Consider the following 20,468-nt stretch of genomic DNA (forward strand, 5'->3'; position numbering starts at 1 on the left):
GTGAGGAATTGGTTTCTACTTTTTATTGATTTATGACCTCATAATAGAGAAGGATTTCTTTAAAAATACTGTTGTATATTCTCAATATCTCCCATGTAATTTCACTTTTCTCAGGTCTTTAACCTAAGTGGAAGAGATTTTTGTGTATGATGTAGGTAAGGATTGCATTTCACTTATTTCCAGCACCACATCCATACTTTACCTACTGATCTGCAAAACCATTCTTATATCCATCAGATGTCCCTGTGTGCATGAGTCTGATTGTATGCTCTCTTCTGTTCCGTTAGGCTACCACTCTATCACTGCACCATTAGCATTGCATGGTATAAGTTACTGTAATTTTATGCTAGTTAATATCTGGGACACGTCTTCCACTCACCTTGTTCTTAAAGATCGTTATGGCTATCATAGGCTTTGTACTTTCATATAAATTTTAGAATACGCTTATTAGGTTTCATAAAAATGTATGAATTTGATTAGAATATCATTGAATCTGTAAGATCACTTTGGGGAGTCTTTATGATATGAAGTCTCCCAATCTATTCTATTTGGCTTTATTATCTTTCAATTACGTTTTATAATTTTTCACACTGTGGACTTACACATGCTGTTTTTCAGATTCTTCCTAGTTATTCTGCATTTTTGATACCATTGTACCTTATCTTTTATTGTGTTACTGGTGTTTAGAAATCATTGATTTTGCATGTTAATTTTTATGTTCAGAAGCTTTGCCAAAAACTGTTAATTCCAGTAATTAGAATTCTTTTGCATTTTTCATGTTTTACATCATATCATACATATGAATAGTGAGTTTTGTTTCCTTTCCATTTTTAGGTCTTTAGTTCTTTTTCTTGTCCTCCTATGCTTGGTAGGATTTGTTGTGCAATGATGATGGAAGTGGTAATAGTGGGCTCCCTGCCCTGTTTCTGATTTCAAGGGCAATGCTTTCAGGGTTTCATCAGTAAGTGTGATGTTTGCTGGAGGTGTTTTCATAGATAACCCTGTCAACTTTAGAAACTTCCCTTCTGTTATTACTTAGTGAGTTTTTATCCTACCTAAGAGCATTTATCAGATACTTTTACTACATCTGTTGAGATGTTCATATAATTTTTCCCCTCTTTTAAAGTATTAAACTGATGAATTAATAGATTTTCTCAAGTAGCTTTGCATTCTTGGGACAAATGCCAGTCAGTCATGATGTGTTATTTTTATTTTACATTGTTTGATTTGGTTTGCTTACATATACACACGTTAAGTATTCACATTTACACATCTCATATGTATTCATGTCGGGGGTGTGGGTATGTATATACTTCAGGTGTTTTTAATCTATGTTCATGAATGAGATTGCCTATGACTTCCCATTCTCTTCCTTGTTGGGCATTTTTGTTTATTTATTTGTTGTTTTAATTGACAGGATCTTGCTCTGTCTCCAAGGCTGGAGTGCAGTGGGGGCGATCATGGCTCACTGCAGCCTCAGCCTCCTGGGCTTAAGTGATCCCCCTACCTCAGCCTCTCAAGTAGCTGGGACCACAGGCACGCGCCCCTGCACCTGACTCATTTTTTTTGTTGTTGTTTTTGTTTGTTTGTGTGTAGAGACGGGGTCTTGGTTTGTTGTCCAGGCTGGTCTCGAGCTCCTGGTTTCAAGTGATCTTCCCACCTTGGCCTCCCAAAGTGCAGAGATTACAAGTGTGAGCCACCATGCCTGGCCCTCATTAGGCTTTTCTGTTGAGGTTATACTAGCTTATAAACTAAGTTACAAGTGTTCCTTCTTACTCTGTTTCTAGAAAAGTTTTGTAAAATTAGAATTAATTTCTTCCTCGAATATTTGGAACTGCCTGGAAGAACTGCCTGAAAGCCACTTGGGCATGAACTTTTCTATCTAGGAAGATTTTTGATCAGTTGTTCAATTTATTTAATAATTATAGAACTATTCAGACTTTCTATTTTTTGTAGAATAAGCTTTCATTGAGTTATTTTGGGTAAATCATAATTTTCTAGGAATTTATACTGATAAATTTGAAAATTCAGATGAAATCAATATCCTCCTATTATCTGTGTGATATGTATAAGATTTATAGTGATATCCTTTTTTTCTCATTCCTGATATACTTATGCCTTCTATTTTTTCTTAATCAGCTTTGCCAGGAGCAGGCAGATTTTTTTCAATCCTTTTAAATAACCCTTACCAGCCATGTATGAGAGATCAGTTGCTTTACATCCTCCCTGACACAGTATTTCCAGTGTTTTTAATTTAAACTCTTTAATTATAATTTCTAATGGGTGTGTACAGTTCTTATTTTCATCTTAGTTTATAATCAGGGAATGATGTCAAGTACCTTATCATATGCTTATTGGCCATTTAGATATCTTCTTTTGTGAAATGCCTGTTGAAGTTTTTCTGCCTTTTTTAAAAAAAATCAGTTTGATTTTTTTTTTTAGTTGATTTGTGGGGTGTTACTTCTGTATTCTGAATTTGAGTACTTTGTCAGATTTACATATTACACATACCTTCTAGCAACAGCCTCTCTTTCACTATGTTAATGTTATCTGTCAGTAAACAAAAGTTCTTAATTTCAATAAAAACCAATTTTCTTTTATGGCTAGTGATTTTGGTGTCCAATTTAAGAAACCTTTCCTACTCCAGAATTTTTTTTAATTCTTTTTTTGACACTTCATTGCATTGCCTTTCATATTTAGGTCTGTGATCCATCTGGAAATCGTTTTGTATATGGGTTACAGTAAGAGTCAAGATCCATCCTTTAGTTTTTCTTTTAGGGAAGGTCTGGGGATAGCAAACACCATTTAGTTTGTCTGTAAATATCTTTATTATCTCTCATTTAATAAATAGTTTTAAAAAGTAGAGAATTCTAAATTGGCCATCATTCTTCTTTTTAGCACATTGAAGTTACTATTCCACTGTCTCTTGGCTTCAGTTATTTCTGCTGTGAATCATCAGCGTAACAGCCATCATCCATTGAAAGCAGGCCACTCTCTTCTTTCCTGTTCTGTGTCACTATGATACATCTGCGTGTGGGTTTGTTTTTTTTCTGGTTCTGCTTGAGATTCTTTGGGTTCCTTGGATTGTTACTCTGAAAAATTCTCAGCTGTTTTATTTTCAAAAATGATTTCTGCCTCATTCTCTCTTTGCTTCTCTAACTCTGATAACATGTTAAAACCGTTGTGTCCTCCATGTCTCAACCTGTTTCTTATTTTCCAATGCTTTATTCTGTATTAGAGTCGGTTAATTTCTTCAGAATTATGATCAGATTTGGAAGATAACCAAATAGAGTATCTAGAAATGAAAACTACAATAATTGAATCTTTTAAATCCAACAGATGGGTTAAACAAAATTAGACACAGCTAACGAGGTTTTTTTTTTTTTGAGGCAGAGTCTCGCTCTGTCGCCCAGGCTGGAGTGCAGTGGCGCCATCTCCGCTCACTGCAAGCTCCGCCTCCCGGGTTCACGCCATTCTCCTGCCTCAGCCTCCCGAGTAGCTGGGACTACAGGCGCCCGCCACCACGTCCGGCTAATTTTTTGTATTTTTAGTAGAGACAGGGTTTCACCGTGTTAGCCAGGATGGTCTCGATCTCCTGACCTCATGACCTGCCCACCTCAGCCTCCCAAAGTGCTGGGATTACAGGCGTGAGCCACCGTGCCCAGCCCTAAGGAGGTATTTTTTTAAAAAACTGGAATATAGGTCAGAATGTTTGTTTCTACTGGATGTTTAGGGGCAGTACCAGTTCAGGACCATTCAAAGAATTCTTAGCTTGAAGTTTGTTGGACCAGTGTTGATTTGTGCTGCAAAATTTTGTGAAGCTCACTGACTCATCATTATCAATTATCAAGGTAAAATTTCCCTGCCTCCATTCAGTGCTGAGATTCAAATCAGGGAGCTTTTCCTAGCTCCCTTGGTGGGGTTTGGGTGGAGCGCCTTATTTCAAGCTCACTGCTGCACCGAGGAGTGGCTCTTTGGGATGCCAGCTTTATGGGCTGGGGTCTCCTATTTGATTCTTCAACTTGAGGTGGGCCCTGGACTTTTTTCTCTACCCCTGTGGACTTGAAAACAGCAGCTCATGGTCCTTACCCTCAGGGCAAAGCAGGCTCCAGAGCTTCCCTGACTTCTCTGGCTCCCTGCCTTCACTTGGATTTTTAAATTTTGTACAACTTTATCTGTTGCTTTCAGTGGGCACGCACTTCATCTCTCACACTGCCAGAAATGCACAAGTGTTGCAGTTTACTTTCTTACACTCTTCCCTGCACTGTTGCTGAACCACTCGGCCCTGCTGAGCGCACCTGAGCGTCTGCACCTGAGCATCCTGGTGCTGTGGGCAGATATGGGCAGATACTTGTGGGGTGTTCAGCAGCCCCTCACCTTCCTCACAGTATCCTGACTTTCTTGTTGGGAACAAAGATTGAAATTGTGTTAACATGGTCTAAACTGGCCTGCAGATGGATTGTAAGTTTTGCCTCTTGAAGTTTTGAATGCAAATTTGTGGGAATTCTTTCCCATTTATATTTTTATGCTGGTTGGATTGAACAGTGACTGTGGTGAATGCTAACATGTTTCGTATTGACCAGGACCCCAGGTGTTCCTTTGAGAAGGGGTCCTTTGCTTCACTTTTCCCAAAAAGTGCTGTGGCCTTTTGCAGAAGTGCTGCTTGGCGTCCTCAGCACCAAGGCCAGTCTACAGCGAGCACTAACTGTGCTGACAATGAACCAGGTGCCTGCTCTGTCTGCTACCACGGCCCTGCAAGGGAGCTGTGATCAGATGAAAAACATGGAGGCTATAAGGTAAACAGCTTGTCCAAGCTTCTCCAGCTGGGGGCTGAAACCAGCTCTCACTCCAGTTTCCCCAGCTCCTTGCTCCCTCCCTGCTGCCTTGTGCCTCCCTGAGGAGCAGGGCCTATGTTCTCGTATGGGCGTGGTCAGTGTGTGTCACAAGCAGTGTGTGTCACAGAAGTCTCCATGGCTTACTACAGATCCTTAGCTTATCATTCTGCTACATCTGACACTCTGACATCCATTTGTTCCTGCAATGTGTGTGAAGGGTGACATTCAGCCATCACACGGGGATGTGCTGGTCACAAGGCACACAGACGATCACCCACCGAGTGCTTCTCACACGTACTGTGTGGCCCAGGGATTGGACTAGGCCCCCACCGTATTGCCAATTCAGGAGGTGTGTGGAGGGGCCTAAGAATGGACATTCAAACAGGTTCTCAGGGACCCACACTTGAAAGCCACTGCCCTGGAGGAACTGCCCATGGCAGAGGATGGCCTGCCCAGCTCAAGGTTGTATCCAAGGCCAGAGCAAATTATGTACTCCCCCTTGTTCAGCTGAGGCAGATGAACACTTCCAAAAATAACTTCACCAAGAAATTAGGGATGCCATTGGATTTAAAGACCTAAAAAATGTCATTCACTAAAAGCTCAAGCATCATCTCCATGTCCCCATTTGCTCCACAGACACCCGAGCACCTGTCCTGCACTGCCCACTGCATGGGGTGGCAAGGCCCCAAGGCCCAGCTTCTGTCCAACACGGGCCCCTCGCTGTCCAAATTCACATCCCAAATTCAGCCCCTGGGTCACACTAGCCACATCCCAGTGGACAGGACCCACATGTGGCTGGCAGCTGCTGTACTGGACAGCACAGATACAGGACATTCCCTTACCCCAGAAAGGTTTCTGTTGGGTGGCGCTCACCTCGTGGGAATGATGACACTGAGTGCATAGTGAAAGATGAGCTGAGTTAGTTATCCCTGGGGTGCAGTTCCCACCCTGTCCAGCCCTGAGAACCGCAGGAATGGGCAGGTTGGAGGAGCAGAGGGGAGTACCATGTCCTGTTCTTGAGCCTTAGTTCTTTTCCTTCAATTCCCGAGCTCTCGTGCTCCCCCAGTGAACCCCTCTTCTCTGTTGCGCTTGAGTATAACTCATGACACCAGAAGCGGCCCCTCCAGACCTGCATTCTGCAGGCTGCCCTGCAGGATGGCGTCCAGGGGCTCTCGAACCTCCCCTGCCCCAGAGAGGCCATCTGACTCCTCTGCAGAAACACAGTCCATACAGCCTGGCTTAACTAGGTATCCTGAACTTATGTGACCATGCAATACAGCAGTCAGTGACATCTTTTTGGAGCTCACAATGAGGAAAGCAGGACTGAACGTGCCTCCTATAGCTGCTTTCGAGTCTCACCTTATTCAGTGGAAAGCCCTTTGTCACACAAAGTGTTGCCAGCTGGAGACAAAAGTCCCTTTCCCAGTCCCTCCTGGGAAGGCCACAGCAGGCCTGGCAGCCTCACCCTCCTCCCTGCCCCAGGGGACCCATGTCTCCGGCCAGCAGCAGGGCTGCTCCCTCACCGTACACACACAGCAGGCAAGGGAGAGGAGTGATGTGTTCTTTTATTGAAGCAAGTATGTCCAGTCACACCAAAACTGACGTCCTGCATTATGGTACAGCTTCATACTCAGAGTTCATCTCAAATACCAAAACATCAAATCAGGGTATGTATCAAATTGGGAAAATAAAGTAGCAGACAGACACTGTTTCAAGTAGGTACTAGAACTGATCACCCGTGAAGTGCACGTGGATGTGTACAGAAACCGTTCTAAGGCTGTATTCCAAATATATATTCTCAAGTTTTAAGCCTTTCTCATCTCAAAGACATAAACAAAGCAGTATGTACTATCAATATACAATCTGTACTAGCTAGAACCTCAGAAAGTGCAAACACACTGTGACAATACAGTGGAACTATTCCTGCTCCACCCAGGACCAGAGGCATGGGCAGCGGGCCCAGGGCCGCCTCCTCCCCAGGCCCAGCCTCTCCCAATGTCTTCAGGCTCTTCTTCCAGGAGCTTTGGGAATTGGGACCTGGCCCATCCTCACCCAGGCTTCCCCATTGATCAAGGCTCCTGCGGAAACCGGGAATGCAGAGAGGGACAAGGATGCGGAGTTCCTGTGAGGGAGACGGTCCACGTGGATGGACCACGCGCTTTCTGAAGGACAGCTGTCCTGCGCCATGGTCAGCAGGGCCCAGGGCTCACACCAGGAAGTCAGACATGGGAAAATGGAGTGTGCTCCTCTAGCTGGGTGTAGAAAACACCTCTCAGTATTGGGCAGTTTTATTTGAATGGGCTCCAGCAGTATGGCCTGGCGAATTTTCTGTTTCCAATTCCAATTAGGGCGCTGCCTACCCAGGTGGGAAGAGGGCTGTTGGCTGCCCTCCCCTCAGTAGGTAGGTTTCAAGACTAGCTCTAAATGTCACCACCCTGGAGTCGGCCGTGTATTTTTCTTCATCACAGCTCAGTGTGTCTTTCAGTCACAGCCCAGAAAACTGACAACTCCATGCTTCCCTCCCTTACCTTATTTTAGATTTCCTCCTTTCTAAAATGTAGTTGAAGAATGATTTGCTGGACACATTGTCACAGAAAATATGCTTCCAGGTGCCGCCTGCCCCTCCCTGACCCCACAAATCCCTGAAAGGAAAATGAAAATGTAAACTTTGGACAGCCCGTACTCAAAGGCTCACTTCCAGAAGTGTGCGGACGCGACCTCCCAGCCACCAGCCCTCCTGTGGAGCCTCGCAGCCCAGGCTCCTGAGGGCAGGCGCCCAGGTGGAGTGGGACTCACCGCAGCCCGAACCACAGAGCAGGAAGACCAGACCCCAGTACCCTCTAAGGCACTAACCCCGACGTCAGAGACACTGGCTGGAAAGGCGTCCGAGCAGGCAGGGCTCACGTTGGTTTTGGCTGGGTTTTTTAAAATATTTTTTTCATAAGATGTTAATAATCAAAAGTAGAAAATAAAAATCTACATTTCATTAGAATAAGATGTTATCATGGATACCATCTCCAATGATACTCTCCCCTCCCCCTCCCCAAAGCAGGGCCCTGCCCTGTTATTTAAAATAAACAAAAAAAACTTTGTAAGTGCCAAAGGTTGATGCGTGAAATAATTACCATTTTTTTCTCATAAAAGTTATATACAAAATGGACCCCAACCAGTGAGGCCTCCTCATCTCAACCCACATCAGTCAAAATTTAAACCCAGTTAGTGCACGTGCTTCCTCTGGCGTCGCGGGCTGCATCCGCCTCAGGCTCTGTTCAGAAGGGTGGTCCTAGAGGGGGACAGGGGATAGGCAGTGCTCAGGCCCAAGCAGGGCGGCTTGGGTCCAAGCCATCCTCAGCCTCCCACCAAACATGCCCGGCACCCTGCATCAGGGACGCGGCAGTGCCCAGGCTCCCTTTCCAGGAGGGTGACCCTCGTGCCCACCCTGAGTCCTCCCTCTTCCCCACAGACTCCCGTGTTCCTGATGCCCTCCTACCTGAGGGTCTTCCAGCTGTCTTTTTCCATGTGGTTCTCGGGACCCTCACTTTCAAAGGAGGCGACGAAGAGAGCTGAGAGATGGGAAAGTCCCTCAGAGCCCATGTCCCCATGCAGTGTCTGCCTGAACCCAGCTGTCCCTTCAGGAGTGCAGCCCAGCACAAGGGGACAGTGACCTCTGGCTGGGCTGAACACAGTTCTCTGCTGTGCGGGGCTCTCAGGCTGCCTGTTGGGGACTCTAGGAAGGTTCCTCGTGTTGCAGCACCTGCCCTAACCCCATGTGACCCTCTCCAGTGGCTGCTGGAAACTGAGTCTCTTGTCCTCTTCCATCCATCCCATGACCCACCCTCATGCACACTCGCCCCTGCGAGCAGAGCCAGCCCTGTGTGGCATGGAGCAGCCAGCAGGCCATCTCCCAGGGCAACCCCAAAGGGCACCCGGCCTGGACAAGGAGTCAGGTGGGGAGGGAGGCATGCTGCATTGGGAGGCAGCCCTCACCTTCCTCGCTGTAGATGGGCGCTGTGAGCAGGTAACTCTGAATCTTCTTGTCCTTCTCGAAGGGACACTCTACCTGTGTCCATGTCATGAACTCATGGATCTGTCTGGAGATCTCCCAAAATTTCTGAAGGGAGCAAAACCAACTGATGTTCATCTGTCACCTTAAGCACCGAACCCTCGGTCAGGGCAGGGGACGCAGGTTTTGGCCTCAGTCTCCTGCTCACGTCACTGGTCCCAGCGAGATGGGACAGTGGCCCTGCACGCTGACCCTGTGGCCATGGTGACACACCATGCAGCCTCAGAGCCAGCAGGTGTTCCCCAAGGCCACTCTGTCTGGCCCTCCACCTGGGCCATCAGGCCGGCAGCAGGGTCTCTGCCTCTCTGTGCAGGGACCCGAAGAAGGCCCCACTGATGACTCCAGCCTGAGGCAGGCACCCCATCCAAACCCAGCCCAGCGGCGCCAACCAGAACATGTCATGATGTCTCTTCTCTGGGACCTTTGGAAGGATCCCAGCTCCTGCCCACCCCTCACCTGTGTGAGGTAGGCATCCGGCAGCCCACAGCCACCTACACCTGCCCTGCCACCTATGTCCCACCCTCCCATCCTCACCAGGTGCCCTCAGGCCCACGAGGCAGGCTCTTCACTTCCATCTGGAATTCTCTGCCGCCTCCTCCCTGCTCAAGTCCCTTCCTACCTAAACCCCTCCTGACCTCCAATCCCACAGGGGTGGACAGGGCTCTCTCCCTGGTGGGGCCAGGCTGGAACCACGGTCCTGGATAAATACAATTCCCTGTGACTCCAAGCTCTGCAACTAGGCCATCCACCCAAAAGTACAGGCAGGCGCACCTCACGCCTTGCAGTCAAACAGCACCCCTGACCCACCATGAGGCTTTCAGTCTTGAAGGCCCTTGTGAACCTCAGGCAGGGCTCAGGAAACCCACAGATCCCGACCCAGGGCTATTGCCTGGCGGCCCCAGTAGCTCAGACAGTTTCCGCCTGGCCTGCCCTGTGCTGGGATGAGCTCACCTTGAAGTTAATGTGCCCGTTGGGCAGGTGGTTGGTATGGATTTTGTGCAGGAAGTAGATGTCCTTAACAAAGAGGTTGAACACAGGGATGACAATCTTCTCACGGCTGCTGTTGGCCATCTGGGACCTCTGTGTGGCCCCCTGCAAGGCTGTGCGGTAGTTGCAGAAGTTGCTGGACGGGTCCATGTGATGCTGTGGGCACAGGGAGGACCTGGTGAGCATCACAACCCCATGCCCCTCCAACCTGCTCCAGACGCCCCTCTGCAGAGCTGGAGGCAGCAGACAGAGAAGGCACCTGGCCCCTGGGCAGCCTGGGAGTTAGCACGGGGGAGGGGAAGCCCAAGGGTGCCTGGCTGAGCCCTGGGGCCAGGGCTTCTGAGTTCAGGTCCTGGCATCCTCTGGAAAGCCATAAAGAAGTGTCACTGCCCTGCCTGCCAGGCCTGACCCTCGCCCTCCTTCCTTCAAGACTTCCCTTTGCTCCTCTACTTAGATCAACACCTCCCAGACCTGACCAGCTCCACAAGACACATGCTTTGCAAAAATGGACTCTGTGATCACACACATCTGAGGAAGGCTGCAGGTGACCCTGTCTGACAGCCTCTGGGCCATCTAGACCAGCCAGGACCTGGAGACACTGACCAAGGAAAAGGCGGTGTCTTCCAACACAACCCCACTCTTGTCAAACTCTTGCTTAACTGCATTCCACTCTGGAATTCGCCTTAGGCGATGCCAGGTCTGCCTGAAGTAACCGAGGACAACTTAAGTCCCCACTGCTGGAGGACGAACATGCCAGGCCAGCTCAGCCAGCACTGTAGGTGCTACCCCAGGGAGATGAGGGCAGCCCCCCACCCCCACTGTCAGGGCCCCCTTCAGGCCATTGCTGGACGAAGTGGGTGCGGCTCGCAGCTGTGACAGGGGCTCAGGTGCCTACCTCCAAGACATCAAACTTGGCTGTCTTGACCTTGGACCAAGTTTTCTTCAGCCTTGCCACAGGACTGAGGTTCATGCCAGCTGCAGAGGACAGCAGGTAGGGTCAGGGCCGGAGGGTGGGCCACGCAGCAGCCCCGCCCTGGGTGCCCAGTCACTCACAGATGATGGCCATCATGGAGTTGAAGTTCCCGATGTTGAAGCACTCCCGGGCCACATCAATGAAGAACTCCAACATGCGGGTCCGGTGTTTCTTCTTCACCACCTGGAAGGTGGCAGGTGACCTCAGCACGGTGCTGCCGGGGGACAGCAGGAGCTGGGGCCGCCGGGCAGAGGAACAGAGGGGCAGGGAGGACCTCGGGACTTAGCTTCTGGCCACAGCGGGCTGGTCCAGATCCATGGCTGCGTCTGGGAGGCCCAGACATGTGCATGGCCCATGCTCAGGCTCTTCAGTCATCAAAGGGAAGGCACCATCTGCCCCATAGAGCTGTGAGGGCTGGCAAAGCCTCACACAGGCGAGAAAAATGTTGCTGGGCGCAGAGGGAGCACTCCACGGATGGGGTGTCTTGTTATTGAAGGAATCGCTGTATGTCGGGGTTGCGGGACCACCAAGGCCCCGACAATGCAACAGGGACTTCGTGCATTCACTCTTAAAGTTCCATCATCTAACTTCTGGGGCAGGATCAGGGTCTCACTGGGTGTGGGCATGGCAGCCACCCCACCATGTCTGCTGTGGGCACTTACCCGGCACACCTCAGTGGCCACCAGCATGCTCAGGCAGTTGAACCAGTTGTCGTAGGCCTCCAGGCTGTAGGTCTTGGTCAGGTCCCCTCGGCACTGGAAAGGACACAGCAGGTCATAGGGGGCCTGGAGGACCATGGCTGGACAACTCAGTCCCCACAGCTGGCCCTGGTCCCCAGCCATGGCTCAGCCTGCACCACAGCAGCCTCGATCATGCCTGCCTGCTCCTTGCTGCCCAGTGCAGGGCTGGCAGGCCAGGCTGGCTCCCCGGCCCAAGTCTGTGACCTCTCCCAGCATTCATCATCCATGACCAGCACAGCTATCTTGGAGCAGGTGCTGCCTCTTGAAGCAGGTGCTGCCTCTTGGAGCAGGTGCTAGGAGGGCCAGTGCCACATCCCTCGGGGCTCATGGCCCAGCACTCCAGAGACGCTCGGGGCGTGCTGAGTGAGGCCCACACCCACCCTGCATGGAGCGCAAGTGCCGGGCAGACAGGGCTGGCAGGGGTGCCGCGGGCCTCGGCCCACTTACCCTGTGGTTGTCCAAGGAGTCCATGTGGCTGACGATCTGCATCAAGTCCTCAGGGTAAATGCTGCTGACCCTGTCCTGGGGTGGAAGATAGCAAAGGGAAAGTGACAAGCCTCCCCTGGAGGAGAAGGGACAGCACTGCATAGGCATGCGGACAGGGAGAGGAGGAGCTGCCCAGGGCATAGGACCTTCACCTCCTCCCAGGCCAGTCCTCCATCCTAGGGCCACTGCAGTCCCCACTGCAGGGCGACACTGCTCCAGCTCCTCCCACTGACACAGCACTGCTGTGTTCCTGAGGACGTGACTGCCAGGCACAGAGGTGCCCGCCACTCAGACGGACACACATCTGGCATGAAGTGCAGCAGTCGGGGCTGGCAAGCGGGCTTCCCTGATGGCTCAGTGTGACTAGCAGGGGCCTGAAGTGCTGTGCTGAAAGAGGCACTGTGGTCCCACGGCCCCCACCCCCTAGTCAGGGCATGAGGCAGCACTGACCAGCTCAATGTGAGTCAGCTGCTGGGCCAGCACCAGGGGGTCGCAGCACACGCCCAGGATGTCCTTCTGGGCGGCCGGTGGCTTGGTCTTGAGGATGGGCCCCTTGTCTATAGCCGGTGGCCGGAGCTTCTCTCGCAGTTCCTGGAGCTGGCTCCGGGCAGCCAGGGACAGCAACAGGCTCTGCGTCATCTGGGCAATGGCCTTCTTCACTGTGCCATTCTCCTGTGGGGTCGAGGGCAATAAGGGTGCCAGCATGGGCTGGCAGCAAGGCCACCACCACTGTGGGTAGGATCCGTCTCACCTCCAGGGATGTGCCTGACCAACGTGAGCCCACAGCCCCTATCTAAACCGCAGCCTTCAGGCCTTCAAGGACAAAGTGGGGCACAGTGTGGGCTCCTCTGAGGACTGCCGAGGAGGGGTCTCAGTGGGCTGTCCTGCTGCAGGACAAGGCTAAGGGCAGAGACAGGCTCAAGACTGAGCTTCTGGGTCTGAAAAGCATGGCTTTTTCAGAGGCGGCCCACTGAGCTGCTTCCTGTAGCAGAAGCAGCCCATAGAACAACAGTTCAAGGCATGGGAAAGGCTTCTGCCAAAGCCAGGAGTCTCTGCCCCCTAGTTGGGAGCAGCCTGGGGTCCCTGGCTCCTCCTGGAGTACTCTGGGTGAACAGCAGCTGCTGAGCACATGGAATGCTTCCACTGTGGAGGCCCAGTTGGCCCAAGCATCTCCAGTTCTCTCTCCACCAAAGGCAAGGGTGAAGACGTTTGAAAAATGGGAGGCCGATTTTAAAGCCTTACCCCCACCTCCTCTCACTAATCCAAGACAGGCAGAGCCTTACAAACTCTCAATAGGCTCCCACTCCAGGGACAAGGACAGCAAGGGCCAGGAGAGGGTCGAGACAATGATCGCCAGGCCCACAACCAGGCTGCAAGGTCCCTGCTTGCAGTATCATGGGTGACCCTGGCCCACTGCTGGCCAGCTGAGCTGTCATCTGGGGGAAGGGAGGTTGCATGGGGCCAGTCAGCAACCCCCCTGGGGGAGTAACATGGAAGGGGACCACATACAGAGTTGTCCCCAAAGTCCCCACCCTCCCGAGGGCAGACCCTGGCACACACCCAAGGACCCTGGCCAGAGCCCAGGGAGCACTCACCTCGTCACACTGGGTGACACGGTGTGTGATGGCTTTCAGCTCGGCCATGGCTTTCTCATCCTGGAAGTCATAGGGGAAGGCCTCCGTCCACTCCTTCAGGAGCTGCACGATCTTGGCTGAGAAGGACTTCAGCTTGGCCTGGGGCAGCAGGGGATACAGAGTGAGGCCCCACAGGGCAGAGTAGGGGACTAGATGGCAAATGGTGCAAGCTTCCCACATCCCCAAGCCACACCCCAGGCCCTGTGCTGGGCACAGCCCCCAACTGCGTGCCACCTGTGGTTTGGCCAAACCTGAACCGCCACACAACTCCTGTTTGTTTCCTTTTTCCTTCCCCTTAAGTTGGCTTTCTTTTTCACTTAAATAAACTTATATTTAAAAAACCTACCCCATCTCTAAGGTGACAAAAAACTAATTCCATTTGCTATAATTAGAAGTTACCCATAAAAACAATACAGTAAAATAACCCAAGCCAAGCCATCCAGTTAGAGAAGAGCTCCCGTCTGCCCCCTGCGGTTGAAAGCAGGGCGACAGAGCTGAAAGGGGTGTGACCCCGAGGGGAGGCGACGCGCCCCCGCGCCCTAGTGCACAGGCGTGCACGACCCCACCCAGCACAGGGCCTAGGACATGGGGACTGGCCCTCTTGGCTGAAACGACTCCGACCCTCTCAGAAGATGCCCGCGCGGCCTCTGCCCCCGGGGAGGGAGGACTGTGCCGGATGCTCAGGCGCCGCGCCCCCATCCTCCAATCCCCCAGAACGCACCACAGGCCAAGCCCCTCCTGCGCCAGCCAAGACTCCGCGCCAGCCCACACCAGCCCACTCAGACCGCTGGACCCCGCCCCTGGCCCCCGCACCACCCAGCCCGCAGCCCTATAGCTTTCTTCGCCCACGCCGCACAGCCTCCAAACCACCGGATTCCGCCCACGTTGCCAGCCTAGGCCCCCCCCTCCACCCCCTCCCACCACGCCCCTAACCCGGACCCAACCCACAGCTCCACCCCAGACCTCACCCTAGCCTGGTGTGGCGTCACGCCCCAACTCAGACCTGCCCCACAGCCCCAGCCAGGCCACGCCCCAACCCTAGCCCTGACCCCGCCCCCAGGCCCCACCAGCCCAGCCCGGTCATGCCTAACCCTAGCCCTGACCCTGCCCCCAGGCCCCACCAGCCCAGCCGGGCCATGCGTAACCCTAGCCCTGACCCTGCCCCGAGACCCCATCGCCCCAGCCAGGCCACGCCCTAACCCTAGCCATGACCCCGCCCCCTGGTCCCACCCTGGACCCCACCCTGCAGCCCCAGCTAGGCCACGCCCAACCCTAGCCCCGACCCCGACCCTGCCCCAGCCAGGCCACGCCCCAACCCTAGCCCTGGCCCCGCCCCCCGGCTACACCGTGAACCCCGCCCCATGCCTCCAGCCCCTAGCCTTTACCTCGACTCCTACCCCCTGCCCCCGCCCGTGCCCCAGCCTGGCCCCACCCTGGACCCCATCCCTCAGTCCCAGCCAGGCCAAGCCCCAACTCTAGCCCTGACCCCGCCCCCCGGCTCCACCGTGAACCCCGCCCCATGCCTCCAGCCCCTAGCCTTGACCTCGCCTCCCACCCCCTGCCCCCGCCCGTGCCCCGCCAGGCCCCGCCTCACCTTTTCAGGCCCGGCCTCCAGCTGCTGCTTCTGCTCCACGCAGATCTGTCCCACGCGGGCCAGCAGGTCATGAGGGGGCATAAAGACCCGGGAGCTCAGGAGAAAGGTGAAGATGTACGTCCTCTGAAGGCAGGAGACGGAGAGAGGGCGGAGGGAGGGTGAGGCAGGCCCCCGGGGGCTCACCGCGCTGCTTCACCTGGCCCGGCTGCCTCCCAGGCCCAGCACTGCCGGTCCGGAGGCCATGCCTTCACCTGCCCGGTTCCCTTCGCCTTGCAGGCCCTTCCTCCTCTTACTGCTACCCCGGCCCTGCCTACCTATGAGGCACGGCTCGAGCCCCGCCTCCCAGCAGCTCCCCCAGGTCCTAGCAGTCTTCCTCCGCTGGGATTCTCCCCCTCTGCCCCACGCCACCATAGGGCTAACCCCAGCCTGGGACGTTGGTAGGGCTCCATGGTGCTCGCTGCGCCAAGATGCAAGCCAGCTGCTGCTTCAGATCCTCGTGGGCCGGGCTGGAGGTCAGCGGTGGGGAGAGTGGGGGATGCAGGGAGGTCGGCACAGGAGCCGGGCCTGTCGGGAGCAGGGCTGATCCATGGGGCGGGGCCTCATCAGCAGGGCCGGGGGCCCCATCAGCAGGGGCGGGGGCCCCATCAGCAGGGGCGGGGCCTGAGGGGCAATGCTGGTGGGGGCCCCTGCACTCTCTGACCAGCTCTGGGCCTAGACCCTGACTGCCAGAGCAGGGCCCCTCCATACCACATCCACGTGCCCACCATCGAGATCCTCCTGGGCAGGGTTCTTGGGCCTTTTGTCTAATGAGGGTCAATGTCTGTAGGAACTTCACTCTAGCTCCTGCTTGTGGACAGGGTAGACTTGCAGGTTGAGGAGACTGCCTGGGGCTCCCTAGAGGTACTCTGCCCCACGTGGCTGCTGCAGGCTGGGCTGCCCAGAAGCCTCTGTCTCTACTCCCAGCCCAAATAACCCGGTTTTTCTTGCCCCAGCCAGAAGCAAGCCAGGTTGTGTTTGCTGGGAGTACAGGCCTCCTGGAGCAGGACTCAGGGGCCTGGGCTGACACTGCCCACCGCAGCCCTCCCTGGAGCATCAGGGACTCCTCTAACATCCTGCGAACTTCCCACGCCCTGCCCCAGGCTATGCAGCATGGGGAATTGGGGGGTCAGAGCCAGCACATCTCTCAGGGTCCCCCTTCTAAGGAGACAACTAAGACGTGGAGAAAAGGCCCACCATGGAGCTCTTGGCCAAGGGCAGGGCACCCAAGGGGAGAGCCTGTGCATCTCCAAGGAGGAGCATGGAGACCATGTGTGCATGTTTGTGTGCATGTGTGAGTGTGTTCAGCTACCCGTGCACATGGGGAAGGGTGGGGTCGTGGGGGAGGGGGAGGTGCTCGGCAGAGGAGCCAATGCCCAACTGGACTCTCGTGGGAAGCTGGTCAGATCCCAGGGCACAGGGACCACACTGGGTGACCGCCAAGGTGGCTCCTCTGGGGTAGGCCTCTGAGAGGGGCGGCTTCTCCAGCTGTGGCATGAGGCCTCTGCCCCACAGACGGCCCTGCCCTGGACTACTTCAGGGCCTTGGGCCCCTCTCCTGGCTCTGCCCTGTGGGCACTCACCAGCCTGTCTGCACTGCCATCTCCAGCCCCAGCCAAACCCTGACAGGGCTTACGGGACAGACAGAAGGACAGATGGAGGAGGAGGAGGAGGAGTGGGCAACAGAAAGGCAAGGTCCCCTCACCCAAAGCCCAGGAAGGCGGAGGAGGCCTGGCAGGTGGTGAAGCCAGGCTCACTGCAGCCCCGTTCAGTGGATGCTAGAGGGCAGCATCCCTCCGCCCACCTCCCTGCAAGCTGTCTGACTCCCAGGCTGACAAGCAGGGCAGGGAGGGAGAGGGGATAGCATGACGCGGGCAGGACCGGCCCTCCCAGAGGGTAGATGCTCAGCTCACAAGAGGGAGCTGGCAGGCCCAGTGCCACTGCTGCTAAGAGACATCACCCTCCAGGGGGAGGGAAGCCACACTTGACAAGGGAACACTTTCTCTGTTCCAAGACTGTATCATGCCACCTTGAGGTGAAAAGGGAGGATTAGGATTAGGACTAAGAACAGTCCCCGAGTCAGCCTGAACAGCGCTCTGCTGACAGAGCAGGGCAGGCCGGGCCATCTCCTCTTCATTCTGGACCACCAGGGTTTATGTACAAACTAGCTTCCCAGCTCAGCCCTGGGCTCCAGGACCTGGGCTGGGCGTGCCCTCGCCAGGACTCCAAGTGCTGGCTTTGCCCTTTAAAACTCCTCTTCCTCCTTGGAGGCCCTGCTCAGAACTCAGGGCCCTGACTGGCCCTTGTGTGTTTCTCCTTCCCATGTCCCCAGGATCATCTCCTCCTACCTGGGGCAGCAGCAGGGAAGTCACAGCAGGTTCCCCCAGGCCACCTGCTAGCTGGGGTGTATGCAGAGCAGAAGGCAGAGAAGGCCCTAGAGGTGGGCCTGGGCCCCCCACTGCCCTGCCCCTCCTGTAGCCCTGTCCAGCTCTACCACTCTGTGGGGGCCTCCCTCCCACACCCGACATCTCCGGGAGCCCAGGTCACCCCATTAGTCTCACTCCACAAGGCCCCACGTACTCACATCGGGGTAATAGTCCACCGTGGGAACAAGGTGCTCCATCAGGGCCTCCAGGGACCCAGAGATGAGGCGTCCATCTTGGAAGATGAGGTCCCCGGAGCCGCCACCGGCCCCGCCTCCACGCTCCCCCATGCCAGGCTGCACCTGTCCGCTACAGCTGGGCCCAAGGATGCTGGAGAAGACAACGGACGTCTGGGGCATAGTTTCCTAGGAGAAAAGAGCAAGGACATGAGGCATCAAAGGCGCCTCCACAGCTCCACAGACCCTCCTCCCAGGCAGCCTGCAGCCTACATGCATGTGTGCAGGGGTGCGTGGCAGGGGCGCAGTGGCACTGGCAGAGGGCACCCCCATCCCAGGGCAGGGGCAGGCGGGCTCCTCAGTGGTCCCCCAGCCGCTGCACATCTGATCACTGTGTCTTCAGCTCCCTGCGGGCCAGGCCTCATTCCAGGGCCCTGGACACTCAGAGCCAGCAGAGAAGAGAAACTCTGGGAAAAATGTCCGAGAAGGGACAGGGAGCTTGCGGTGGGCAGTCAGGGCCGCCTGGGGTGAGAGGGCTGTGAACAACTGATGGGGCTGGCCGTGCAGCTCCCAGGATAAGAAAGGAACACCCTAGACATGAGGGACAGTGAGTGCCAAGGTCCTGACCCAGAGATGTGTGCAGCGGGGAGCTGGGAGGACAGTCTGAGGACTCAGGGCCGGACACACAGGCTGCATGTGCTGCTTCTCTGAGGTGGGAGCCTGGGGCTCTGAACACAGTGGTCTGACTTATGGTGGCTGCTGTGTGGATGGTGGGTCTTGCCACAGCCCAAGGAGAGTTTGGTCAGGCAGGTGGTAGCAGAAGTAGTGAGCAGGGCCACTCCACATGGTGAAGGTCTTGGGGCCGAGTGGCTGACCAGTATGAGGCAGGGCTGGAGAGAGATCTGGAACTGGCTTTGGGGCCTGTGAGTCTGAGTGCCCCTGAGATGCAGATATCTGAGCAGCTGGGCCTCCTGGAGGCCTCGGTGCCCACACTGGGACTGTCCTCCACAGCATGGCCAGCTGTGATGGGGCTCAGGGTCTCACCATACCCTGCAGCTGGGAGTTCTTGTGAAGCCTAGGGGAGTCTGAAGCCCTCTGGGCCTATTTCCCCAGTGCCCCAGACAGCCAACCATGCCTGGGAGGAGCCAAGTGGGGACTAGGCGATGCAGCATTTGCCAGCCTGAGAGCCAGGGGTGGCCTGCCTGTGGCCTTGCCTACACACAGAGCCAGGCTCAACCTCCTGGCCCTCAAGGGAAGGCAGCACAGGTGCCAGCGGCTGAGGTCAGGTGGAGGAGCGAGACCCTCCTGCCATTTTGGCCTTAGTTTCCCCACTGCGCAGAGCAAATTGTTGCCATGATTACTTCAGTGCCATGACAGGACCATGGGCCCCTGCCCTGTAGGGGCCTTACAAGCAGAGAGCGAACCACCTGCCCACACCCCCCCACCAACACACACACACACACAGCACGTCCCTGTCCCTCCCACCAGGGAAAAAAGGGCATCTGGCCCAGACAACACTGGTTTTCCCACCAAACGCCTAAAGGTTTCCTTGGAATTCTTAGAAAATCTTTGGCAAGGAGAGCAAGAACGCAACCAAAGGCCCCACGATGAGGCTGGATGGAATGTCCAGGCCCCCAGGCTCAGTGCTGCCCCCACTCCTGGGCAGGGAGGTCATGGCTCAGACTCACACAATGCTCCCCTCAAACTCAGGCCAGCAGCAGTGCCTCACACAAGTTAGAATGCACATTCTCAGGCCTAGCTCCAGACCTGCTGGTCAGAAACTTGGGGGTGGGCTGCTTCTGTACTCCAACACGCCCTCCACTCCAGCCCAGGAACCACTGATGTGAGCCAATCCTTCATTTTTCAGATGGTGAAACTGAGGCCCAGTGGGAAGGAACTCAACTAAGGAAACCCCAGGAGTTCCAAGTCTAGCCTAGGTGTCACCACCTCCAGGAAGCCTCCCTGGGTTTAACCTAGACTGTTGACCCACAAAGCCACAAGTGGCTGTATCATTCACCTGTGTATCCTATTGCTGGCCCAGGGTGGCACTCAGTGACCATTTGTGCAATGAAGTCACGAAGGCGGGCTCACAGACCCCTTGTTGCCCACAGCTGCTCAGCACTGTCTCAGGCATCTTACCTGAGGCCAATGCACTGCGGGACAACTTCCCCAAGATCACACAGTTCTGGGTTCAAAAGGCGACCAGCAGATGGTAACCTTGGTCAGTTGGGCCTCCTCACCCCAAGCTCTTGGGGTCATCAGAGAGGGCATTTGCCAAGCCACTGGCCTTTCCCACTGCAGGCTGCTCTGGTCAGGAGGTAGTATGTGGGGGATGCACTCTGACACCCCACAAACTCAGCCCCAGCCGATCCCCCACAGGGCAAGGACACTCCATGTCCAGCCTGCAGAGAGACCTGCCTCAGTGCCAGGAGGCCTGCCTAGGAGCTGAGGAGCCATCCTGGGGACCCAGCCCACTGGTCAGCAGCCAGAGAGGGGCTGGGAAGGCCATGCCTTCGAGGGTG

General features: G+C 54.7%; 1 protein-coding gene across 4 annotated transcripts; it reads right to left on the minus strand.

Moving 5' to 3' along the window:
* Window positions 1–6,383: 6,383 nt before the first annotated feature.
* On the minus strand, window positions 6,384–18,144 carry RASGEF1A (RasGEF domain family member 1A). 4 transcript variants are annotated; one of them, XM_054523256.2, is made up of 12 exons: window positions 17,932–18,144; window positions 15,313–15,435; window positions 13,680–13,817; window positions 12,535–12,756; window positions 12,046–12,120; window positions 11,521–11,613; window positions 10,939–11,041; window positions 10,781–10,860; window positions 9,850–10,041; window positions 8,823–8,946; window positions 8,326–8,398; window positions 6,384–8,118 (listed from the first exon to the last, which is right to left on the minus strand). In XM_054523256.2, the coding sequence occupies exons 1-12, from the start codon at window positions 18,127–18,129 to the stop codon at window positions 8,094–8,096; spliced, it is 1,446 nt and encodes a 481-aa protein (XP_054379231.1). In that variant the 5' UTR covers window positions 18,130–18,144; the 3' UTR covers window positions 6,384–8,093. The 4 variants fall into 4 exon arrangements, 1 of the variants encoding a protein (XP_054379231.1); XR_010141498.1 differs by lacking the exons at window positions 15,313–15,435; window positions 17,932–18,144 and having other exon boundaries at window positions 6,384–7,750; window positions 7,961–8,118; window positions 13,680–14,431; XR_010141499.1 differs by lacking the exons at window positions 15,313–15,435; window positions 17,932–18,144 and having other exon boundaries at window positions 6,384–6,913; window positions 7,364–8,118; window positions 13,680–14,431.
* Window positions 18,145–20,468: the final 2,324 nt, after the last annotated feature.

The sequence above is a fragment of the Pongo abelii genome, chromosome 8 (assembly GCF_028885655.2).
Source record: "Pongo abelii isolate AG06213 chromosome 8, NHGRI_mPonAbe1-v2.0_pri, whole genome shotgun sequence".
In the NCBI taxonomy this organism is placed as follows: domain Eukaryota; kingdom Metazoa; phylum Chordata; class Mammalia; order Primates; family Hominidae; genus Pongo; species Pongo abelii.